General features: G+C 43.4%; 1 protein-coding gene across 1 annotated transcript in view; it reads left to right on the top strand.

Moving 5' to 3' along the window:
* rnf103 (ring finger protein 103) overlaps positions 1-7771 on the top strand; it is a 36529-nt gene extending 28758 nt beyond the window's left edge. The window contains exons 6-7 of the mRNA XM_037675442.1: positions 5827-5913; positions 6618-7771. Coding sequence (XP_037531370.1) covers positions 5827-5913; positions 6618-7580 — 1050 coding nt within the window. The 3' untranslated portion in view covers positions 7581-7771. The remainder of the gene's footprint in view (positions 1-5826; positions 5914-6617) is intronic.
* The last annotated feature ends 3988 nt before the right edge of the window (positions 7772-11759 follow it).

Genomic DNA, 11759 nt, shown 5'->3' with positions numbered 1-11759 from the left:
GTTACTTTGTCTGAGGAGAGGTTGACCAGGAACACCATGGCACCTACAACAAGGAACCTGATGCCCCAACAGCTTGCACTGCCAGTTGGTAGACACTTGCCACCACCTTCTCCCATGTTGGCTCCTGGGTGGTCCCGATCATCCAGTCAACAAAGACCAAGGAAACATCAAGCTGTAGAAACAAGAAAAACTGCTTACAGACGGAGAAAGAGTCGTTAGTTTTCTCTCAAGTATAAATCTTTTTATCTCCATCCGTTTTGTTCTACACAGTTATTGTTCCAGCAGGAATTACTCCGGGCTGCACCACATGTTCTACAAGTAATCAGACAATTCTTCATAAATAACCACTTCATGCAAAAGTGTCGGCAATATAAAGTTTTTTTTTTTTTTTTTTTTTTTTAAATACATTTAAAATTAACTTTTATTTATTAAAAAAGAAATCCTTCTTCTGGTCTTGGCCCCACTCAGACTATTAGCTCATCAGTTTCTCCAAACTGAGGTTATTCTAAAACCTATGTGCAGCAGGTAAGATATTACTTGTTCATAACTTTTTCCACATAACCCCTCTTGAAAAGAACTGAACTTTTGCTTTAAATATGAAACAACTGCAAAACAAGATGGTGAATTTTTTTCATCTCAGATGTTTTTAGACACTTCGGGTTGTTTTAGATGCTGTCAAACTTCAGCTGCAGATGAACCATTTACAAACAACATATGATGCACTTCCTTCAAAGCAGCCAGCTTAACACATCCCTTTTAAGTGCTCTGATGACATTTTTATTTTAGGCATTTCAAATCCACCCTTTTTCCCTTCAATCATCTTGGCTTTAGGCATTTTAATTCATCCTTTGTGGCCCTCAATGTCAATGGCTGGGCCTTTAATGTCAACATCAGGTGTTTTAATTTCGCCTTTGACATTTTAACATCAATATCACCTTCAAGTTTGGGGCCTTTTAGTTTAATGTCAAAATCTGGGCTCTCTAATTTTGTACTTTTGATGTTCAATGTTGGCAATATCTGCTTTCAGAAGGTTGATGTCAACATCTGGACCTTCTACTTTTGGCCCTTTCAATCCAAATAATGGCATTTAGCCCTCAGCTCTTCTGTTGACAAACCATCCATCTCAGCTGGAGGCACTTCTGCCTGTATTAACGCCCTCCAAAAAGCAGAGCGAGAGGGTCCCTGTGTATTATTTCAGCCGTCCCTTCTCGGCCCACGACCCATGGGTTGACTAAATGTTTTTTCACGGTTTTCAGCCCTCTCTGTGTTCCAATCTCTGAGTGCACCCAGTTCCAACACTCGGCTTCGAACATCAGCAGCTCCCAACATTACAGTATGCATTGCAGATCAATACTGAGATGGCGCTGTTCTGATCAACTGATCCCTCACTGCCTTTGGAACAACATGCACTTGATAATCTGCTGCCAAACCCACAGCCAGTGCATCTCTTACACACAGTCGAACCAGGCTTTTCACGCATTTCCTTAAGGTCACCCAATGCCCCTGTAAATCAGGCCCATCCGATGCTCCGGATCCGATGCTGAACATCTGTCGGACTGCCTCTGCATAAACTTCAAACAAAGGTCTCGAGTCTTGCAAAGCTCTGACTTCCTGTCGGTACGCTGAATTCACTCCTACCCTGACCTCCACCTTTATCCAACAGCCTAGCTACCCAGGCATCTGTGGGTTCTCCAGTCTGTTGTTTATATATTTTAGACAAGTAAGCAACCTCCTCCTGGGTATAGTCCGCGACTATCATTTTTAAATCTGCCTGAGGTTGCTGCTGTGCTACCAAGTCCATGATTGGCTGTCCGTCGAGCCCCACCAGCTGTTGTCCCTGGGCGTCTACCCTCGCTTGCAACACATCTGGTATTCTCTGCTCCTCTTTCCTACGTCTTTTTACAGGTTTTACATTTTTGCTCGTTTGAATGATAGGAGACCTCACCGCCACTCCGGCATTTAGTTCATCCTTCTCCTCACTCTAAATGTAATCATTTTCATCCTCCTCGTCTCCCCAGATGTTACCGTCCCAACTCGACGGATCCTATCCGGTTCCCAAATGAGCAACAAAAGCACAAACTCTTTTAAGTGACACACTTCGTTTCTTTCTCCTGAACTTTTCTCTTTTCAGCATAGAGACCTGTGTTACCGCACCCTCCGCAACATTGTTCATTCTGTTCAGCTGCGTGGTCAGCAGCTGTACATGTTGTTTCTGCAACAAATTCTCAGCTCGCACTTCCTCGAGCGCCTGTTTCTGATTCAATGCTTGTGTTATTTTTGCCTGATTCTCCTCATGCAGATTTTTCCAAGCAGTCGCACAAACCCACAATCGGCACTGCAATCCGGCCACCGGCGTCTTTTTGTTCACATCTACCACTTGTAAAGCAGCTAAAACATCGCCAGGGCTATCAACATGTAAGGAATCATTCCAAGGCTCAGGGCGTCCCCCGCTGCCTCTTAAACAAACCGCTATCAATTGATACGGGGATTTGCTCCATCCCGGTACAACCTCTTCTGTCTCAATTTTCTCACTCTCTTTAGCTTTTCTTTTGAACATTATGCAGTACTCTTTCCAATATCCTGTTCGTGACTCCAAAATGATTTGGGACATTTGTTTAAATAAAACCAGGATTCGGAAGAGTAATCAGCACAATAGTTCATAAGAAAACACACAAACGCTGTTCTGCTAGAATAATTTGTGTTTTTATTACTCTGCCACAGATAACAGCGAAAAAGCAAAGCAATGTACAATCATACTCAGATGTACACACACACACACATAAGTATCGATGCATAAAACAGCTCTCACCGTGACACAAGGCTGGAGAGCCAGACAGCCAAGGCGGAACCAAAACACCGACACAGCTAGACGTTCCGATCGCAGACTCTAACCTGGTCTAAGTGCTTCTTCTTTTTATTCTCTCTCTCGACATCACATGAGAGCGTTTCCCAGTGAACAAAAACATGTTTACTTGAAACTCAGAGCTGCATTCCAGAAAGGGGCAACTCCTTCCCACCTGCGTGCGAGGGAGTGAAAACTTATCTGAGACTTGAAACTCAGAAACTTCAAGGGAGCGTGCAAGAGGGACGGGCCAAAGTCCTCCTTTCAGGCTTCCCAAGTGATAAGAACATCAAAAACACTTCATCACAGTTCTTTTAAGTAAATCCTCCTCTGGGGCTTCCCAAGTAATTAGAACATTCCTTTCTGTAACACAACATCTTGCTCTCACGGTAACCTGACCTTAGTTGTCCACGTTTTATTTCAAAAGTATAATATGGCATAAAAGCATTTAAAAACATTATTATTATATCACCATCACATAAAAATCTAAATGCTGTAAATATTTTTTATGGATTGGAAAACTGAATGGAATCTTTATGTTAGAAACTGAGTAAGATAGATAATGTAAAGTTTGAGTTTTTACATTGAGTTTTCCAGACGGTATTATTATTTAGTCTTGATTGCTTAGCTATAAACAAATATGACAGTAGCAAAAAATAAATGTATTTCAGCTCATACAGTCAATTGCTGCTTTTATCGTTAACAAACATGCATCAAGTCGTGCAGAGTTTTTTTTTTCCCTCACAATGTACATACCCTGCCAGGTAGCCACTATGATTAGTCAATAGATTTAACATTAGCAAAAATATGCCTCATTTTACATCTTTGACATGACAGATTATCACATATTTAGGTTAACATATTTTGCAAAGAGAACATAAATGATACCTGTTGGCAGCAGCGGACGAGTTTGATGCAGACAGCGGGTGTTTTCTCGTCAGACGCTGCAACATCGATGATGTGCTGTTGTGGTTACTCCAGTTCTGCTTTGCAGTGGATGCATTTCACTGTGTTGTCTTTTCTGTTTAGCCTAAAATGTTCCCAAACTTTTCAGTTTTTGTTGTTTTCGGGGCTCTTCTTCTATGCATTCTCCGTTCCCTCCTTAGCTACAAACTTAGCACATACGCGTTAGCGTAAGCGCTAGCGTTGTGTAACAAACCTTCTGGCTAGACCACAGTGCTCTGAATAGTTTAACGAGGCTTCGAGGCAGATAAATTTGCCTCGAGGATTTTTTAAATCAAGGCACTTGAATTATTCGAGGAATCGTTTCAGCTCTATGCAGGTGGCCCTCTTCCTGCATCTGGAGGTGTAGATGTCTGTGATGGTGGGGAGGCTGACTCCAACAGACTTCTGTGCAGCCTTTTCCACTCTCTGCAAAGCTTTTCTTTCTGCAGCTGTGCAGCCTTCACCACTCTCTGCAAAGCTTTTTTTTCTGCAGCTGTTCAGCCTCCATGCGACATGTTGATGCTGGAGCACAGGATGCTCTCCACTGCACACCTGTAGAAGGAGGTGAGGACTAAGCTTCCCAGTCCAGCTTGTCTCAGCCGCCTGAGGAAGAAGAGTCCCTAATGAGCTTTCTTGATCAGGCTGGTGGTGTGGTTGCCCCAGCTGAGGTTATCGTTCAGGTGCACACCCAAGTACTTGTATTACTTGTAGTACATGTACCTGCACACAGTCTGTTCCAGCCCCTCCCCTCAAGCAGGCAGCTGAGGAGCATTCAGAGCAAGACCACCAGGCTCAGAAACAGTTTCTTCCCTGCAGCTGTCAGACTGATTAACTCCAGCTGCACTTAATTCAGCTTCATCTTACATTTTTTAACTTGATCTAGAACCGGAGTCTGAATTTCGTACCATAAACATTAAAATGTGAACTGGTATGTCAATAAAAAATCCTTGAATCCTTGTAGCTGAGACCACTTTCACTGCAGGTCCTCCTACATTCAGGGGGTAGGCATGTTAGCTCTGAAGTCCACAACCATCTCCATCATCCTCTTTACATGGAGGTGAAGGTTGTTCTTCCTGCACCAGCTCTCCAGATGTTCCACCTCCTGCCTGCAGATGGACCCATCATTGTTTGTGATGCATCCCAATCGGGATTACACAAATGCTGCTTTCAGCAAATAAACATAACCACAGGCTTAGTTTGACCCAACCATGGGTGATGATGATGCTCGAGTCCTGCAGACAATTAGTCAATGTCACAAATCAAGCTTGAAGGTCATACAAGGTCTTTTCTGTATAATAGTTTGTGGATGGATGTATAATGTACCACCTGCAGCTTTTGTTCATGTTACATTTAGCTTTTATACTTTGTGTTAAATTTTGAATGCAGTGCTGGAAAGAATATAGTAGTATAATAATATATATATAATTAATATATGATATGGTATAATACTATACACATTATATTATAATTAGGGGTTGAATGAGTATATACTTTAAAACTCGACATTAACATAATAAAACCCGAGTAGAACTAGAGTATTTTATGATGTCATAGATCTCAAGATACAAAAATAAATAAATAAATAAAACCGCAAAAAAAGGTAATTATTTACAAAAAAAAGACCAACAAAACATTGGGAGCGTATATTATGCTCCTACCATTTATCATACTGCAAATAAGTCACAGGAAAAACTAAACTATTAGTTATTATTATTAAACTGCAAACGTGAAGAAACGTGCAGCACGTCAAAAACGAAACTTAAACCGAAACTGGTTCTGGTTCAGTGGATTGGACCTGGTGTTACACCATACTCTGTGACCTGCAACAGTGCAACACCACCCCCTACGGTCATACGGTGGTCACATAATATGACGTCACTACGGATACTCGATGTTAAATTTTTTACCTCGATAGATGTCCTAACAATCGATATGTAGATTACTCGAGTACTCTGTTAATGCCCTAATTATAATATGGCCGTTTGTCTTTTGTATCTTTTGTCAGTCAATATTTAACTTTTTTTCTTTTTCATGGGCAGGGAGCGACAGTCAAAAGATTTGTGGTGCTGATCCGAACACTTGGAACCTACAACTCCATATTACTGGTGTCCTGGCTTCCTGTCCTGGTATGAAATCATCTGATTTTTACAAGTGATGGATAGGCCTGTTGCAATAAACAACAAATCAATTAATCGCACGATGAATGACAATTATCGACCTCATTTTCATTTATCGGCTTTATTGTTTTTTTGTGTCTCTTTCTAAGACACAGCTCAACTCCAGTGTTCTTTACTGACCCCTTTCTTTCTCTTTAAAATGTGTTTTAACCGTCCAAAATTGTGTTTTTGGATTGTTAAAAGGAGCTAAGCTAATAGGCCGACCTCCAAAAAAAACTCAGTTTTGTCAAAGCATCAAAGCGCTTCCCTCCCATTTTTCTTAAGAGTCACGCTGCTCGCTCCCTCACTATCCATCCTTCGATTCGGTCTTATACTGCCATCCGGTGGTCGTAAAAAGGTACTATATGCAAAACAAAATAAGATGAGAGAAAATATTTATTCTTAATTTTGACAATAATTACTAATTATTGTCAAATTACAAATAATATTATTGTTTATCGCAATAATTTCTGAGATGATTAGTCGCCCAGCAAATTTTGTTCTCGTGACAGGCCTAGTGATCGAGTCTTACAACCTTATCAGAGTTTCTGTAGCCTTTCCTGTAGAGAAATGAAATGCGTTCAACCTCCAGCAAAGGAATGTAAAGACTGTAAGACAGTGACCCGTGGAAGTGATTAGTTACAAGTAACCGCTTTTATTTTTGATTCACCCAGGCTGTCCTGCAGCTGCCCTATCTGAACACCCTGTATGGTTTCAGTCTGAAGCTGCTACGTTACGCCGACACCACCACGCTGGCAAGTTTAGTAAGAGCCGACTGGACCTTCTACTCATCCCATCCAGCCCTGTTCCTGTTCACCTACCTGGTCCACGGCCTGTTGGTCGACTACTTTGAGAAGAAACGCCGCTGTGGAACCAGGAACCAGGAGGACAGCACCACCAATCTGGAGTGGCTGGCCAGTTTGTGGGACTGGTACACCTCCTATCTGCTCCACCCAATTGCATCACTGCAGCAGTTTCCGTCTGACCACTCAGACTGGGAGGACGATCCAAACTTCTTATTCCAGCGTTTAGCTTTTCCAGATCTCTGGCTTCATCCACTGGTAAACATGGATTACATTAAACTACTGCCGACCTGGAGGCTGAAAGTTGTCAGTGGGTGGAAGGAAAGTGTGTCTGGTGTACGACAGGACGAGGAAACCAAGATCCAAGAACTGTTGGATCGTTCTCCTGCAGGTCTCAGCAGCACACGGCACCAACGAGAGCTGTGCAGTCAGGACAGCAACACAGACGATGAAAGTAATCCCATCAGCACGTGTCCGTGTGCACACACTGCTGCTGCGGCGTCCTTCTGTTGTCATGGAAGCTCAACATTGGTCAACAAGTTGCCAGAGGATGCCACACCTCCAGGGCTCTCCAACCACCAGCTGTATGACTGGTCGCTGTGGCCCTCTGACATGCTCCTGTGCTCAGAGTGTGTGGTGTGTCTGGAGAACTTTGTGAGCGAGGAGCTGCTGATGGGTCTGCCCTGCGGCCATGCCTTCCACCAGCAGTGCATTGTAGTGTGGTTGGCAGCAGGCCGGCACTGTTGCCCGGTGTGTCGTTGGCCCAGCTACAAGAAGAAAAAGCAAAGAGCTGCACCAAGCAGCACCAATGAAAGCATTCATGTGGATAACTGAACCCTTCTTATCTAGAAGCTCACTTGGTTAAACATCTTCTAATTTAAACTCCAGGTTGGGACTGCAGAATCGCCCAGATGAAAGCGTTGTACGTAAATAATTTTGGTTGCTGCTATCATTAAACAAAAAGTCAGAAGAAGCTTTGCTGTTTTAAAATGTAACGAGCACTTTATGAAAGATTACAGGAAATAACCCGCTGTAGACCAACGTAATAAAGATGCATCAATTCAAGTTCAAACCAGTCCAAGTCACTTCATTTATATGGTGCATATTTACAGCTAAAGTCATCTACGGTCCAACCTGGACCTGGACAAAACCAGGTGCAACAAGTCCAAACCCAGTTTCTTCAAAACTGTCACCGTCCTGCTCCACAACACACTGATACTCAATGAGAGCATGATAGAGATGTACTCTAGTACTATGTACTATAATACATCTCTATCATGCTCTCACGTACTGTAGTGCATAGTACTAGAGTATATACGCTATCATGCCCTCAAGTACTATAGTACATTGCTATCATGCTCTCAAGTACTATATATTTTTTTCATTTACACTTTATTTATCCAGGGAGTTTCATTGAGCCACGAGAACTCATTTTCAAGAGAGACCTGTTTGGGGAGCAGATGGTGAGGGTTAAGGGCCTTGCTCAGGTGCCCAGAGTGGGGCAAATGAGGGTGGAGGGAGGTGTGGGTGTTTCACCTTTTCCACCCACATTTTGATGCTGACGGTACCAGGAGTTGACCCTGCGACTTTCCGATCACAAGTCCATCTTCTAACCTCTGCGCCACCACTCCCCCGTACTATAGTACATAGTACTAGAGTACATCGCTATCATGCTCTCTAGTACTATAGTACATAATATTAGAGTACATCGCTTTCATGCTCTTGAGTACTATAATACATAATACTAGAGTACCTCGCTATAATGCTCTCAAGTACTATAGTACATAGTACTAGAGTACATCGCTATCATGATCTCGAGTACAAACCAGATTCCAAAAAAGTTGGGACACTAAGCAAATTGTGAATAAAAACTGAATGCAATGATGTGGAGATGGCAAATGTCAATGTTTTATTCGTAATATAACATAGATGACAGATCAAAAGTTTAATCTGAGTAAATGTAACATTTTAAAGGAAAAATATGTTGAGTCAAAATTTCAGCGTCAACAAATCCCCAAAAAGTTGGGACAAGTACCAATAAGTGGCTGGAAAAAGGAAATTGAGCATATAACGAACAGCTGGAAGACCAATTAACACTAATTAGGTCAATTGACAACATGATTGGGTATAAAAAGAGCTGAGTGTCAGTGTCTCTCAGAAGCCAAGATGGTAAGAGGATCACCAATCACCATTGTTGCGTAGAAAGATAGTGCAGCAATACCAGAATGGTGTTACCCAGCGTAAAATAGCAAAGACTTTTAAGTTATCATCATCAACCGTGCATAACATCATCATAAGATTCAGAGAATCTGGAACAATCGCTGTGCGCAAGGGTCAAGGCCGTAAAACTCTACTGGATGCTCGTGATCTCCGGGCCCTTAAACGTCACTGCACCTCAAACAGAAATGCCACTGTCAAGGAAATAACAGAATGGGCTCAGGAATACTTCCAGAAAGCATTGTCAGTGTAATGAACTATAATACCTGTGACTGATATTATTCATAATTTAAACGGATTCTTTCATTTTTCTGGACTGAGTAATATCGTGTTTTGAATAATTAAATGTGGACGGAAACGTGTTTTATTTTTGACTCACCAACAACAGTGGGTCGTTTATTTAAAAAACGATTTCAACACATCACACATTTACAATAATTTGGCAAAATTGATTACAATAAACACAGCTTAATTAATGAGCTTTACAATGAGAACCATACGGCCATGGTATCTCACCTGCAGCTTTTGAAACCAACAGACATTTCTGAAAATATCTGGATTAATCACTGGCAGATAGAAGAGTTTTAAAGATGGGAAAATGAAGTTTAAATGGAGAGAGATGGGTGAGGGAATATGTCTATTACAACCAGAAACAACACGCTCCTTTGGACCCAGCTTAACCCACGGTACACTTCGCAGTTGAAGACGACTCTTTACCTGGCAGAAGATATCTCAGCGTCGGTGTAGAGTTGCTTTTCAACGCTTTTCAGCGTCTCCGTAAGGATAGCAGAGACCTCGGTAGTCGTGAGATCATCCCTGAACAGACTTCCTCATTGTTCAGAGCTTCCGTCGGGTAGAGCCACACCGAGACGTCGTGGCATCGACGGACTCTCGTCACTCCATTAGAAACTTCTCTGGAACTTGTTCTGCTCTGAACTTTGTTCTGCGTAGTTCCCGTTGTTCTGCTTGGAACTAGGAAGTGTTGACCCTTTTAAAGAGGTCACTTCCGGTTCCTCTGAGAACTTCCTGATTGGTTGAAAGAACCAACAGGGGTGTGGTCTTAGTGACGTAAGAGGGTCATTAAAAGTCAAGGAGACAGAGTAGATTGTTTTAGAATGCAGATCTTAAAGTCATCTACCTGGAAGCTGCAGCAGAGGCGTTCCAGCGGGCAGAAGAGGAAGCGCTGCTCCCGGCTTAAGAGGAGAGGATGCCGGGCGGGGGTTATGGTGAGGCTACGAGCTAACGCTAAAGCTGGTAAACTCCCCATGCCGTCTCTCTTTCTGTCGAATGTCCGCTCGTTGGACAACAAGGTGGATTTACTTCGTCTGAGAGCGGGCGCCTCAGAAGAGATGAAGAAGTGTGCAGTGCTTTGCCTCACAGAAACGTGGATTACAAGTGAAACGCCGGACTCAGTCTTCCAGCTGGATGACAGACTTTTTTTTCGAGCGGACCGCTGCAGCGAGCTAATGGGGAAATCACGGGGGGGCGGAGTGTGCATTTACGTGAGTAAGAGTTGGTCCACGAACTGTACTGTTGTAAATAGCTCATGCTCGAAGGCTTTGGAGCAAATAACAGTGAAATGTCAGCCACATTATCTACCCCGCGAGTTCACAGTGACTTTCATCACAGTTGTTTACATTCCTCCGGACGCTAATGCTAATGAAACACTGCAGGAGCTTCATGATATCATCAGCTCGCTGCAGAGCAAACACCCCGAGGCTCTTTACGTGGTAGCCGGAGACTTTAACCACGTGAATCTAAAGGACTGTCTCCCAAGCTTTAATCAGCATGTGACGATTCCGACACGTGGAGACCGCACGCTGGACCGTGTTTACACGAACGTAAAAAATGCATACAAAGCCGAACCCCGCCCCCACCTAGGACTGTCAGACCACATCTCAATCTTCCTGGCTCCTGCTTACATGCCCCCGCTGAGACGCTCCAGACCGGTACAAAAGAAAGTTAAATGCTGGATCCAGGACAGTGGACCCATACTGAGAGATTGTTTTGACCGAACAGACTGGCAGGTTTTCAGAGAAGCTGCTGAAAATGGAGGTTCGCTTGATCTTGACCAATACACATCCTCAGTACTGGGTTACATTAGTACATGTACTGACACAGTCTCCACTATCAGAAATGTTAAAAGCTACCCAAACAGAAAACCTTGGCTGAATGCAGAGGTGCGTACCCTGCTGGAAGCCAGGAACACTGCCTTCAGGTCTGGAAACTCAGAGGAGCTGAGTAGGACAAGAAAAGAGCTGGTTGCTGGTATAAAGAGGGCCAAGGCCACATATGCAAAGAGGATCGAGGGTCAATTCATCTCACAAGACCCTCGGAGCATGTGGAGGGGCATTAAGTGCATAACAGATTATAAAGGAAGGAGTGAACAATGTCCCAAAGACCCATCTCTGCCTGATGCCCTCAACAAGTTCTATGCACGCTTTGAAGATCCGAACAGACCACCCAGCACCAGACTCACCTCGCCACCGGATGAAGAGCATCTCAGCGTGACCTCAGCAGAAGTAAGGAGTACCTTCAGGAGGATTAATCCGCACAAAGCAACTGGCCCAGACAACATCCCCGGAAAAGTGTTGAAGGAATGTGCTGATCAGCTCTGTGAGGTGCTGGCAGACATCTTTAACACCTCACTTACCCTGGAGACAGTTCCCACCTGCCTGAAGACTGCCACCATCATCCCAGTCCCAAAAAACTCTACAGTGACTGGTCTGAATGACTATCGGCCAGTGGCCCTCACCCCGATAGTCGCTAAATGCTTTGAAAAACTGGTCATGACTC

Source organism: Nematolebias whitei, chromosome 4, assembly GCF_014905685.2.
Source record: "Nematolebias whitei isolate Nwh7 chromosome 4, NemWhi1, whole genome shotgun sequence".
NCBI lineage: Eukaryota > Metazoa > Chordata > Actinopteri > Cyprinodontiformes > Rivulidae > Nematolebias > Nematolebias whitei.
The sequence above is the reverse complement of the archived record's forward strand: the minus strand, read 5'-3'. Positions and strand labels throughout refer to the sequence as shown.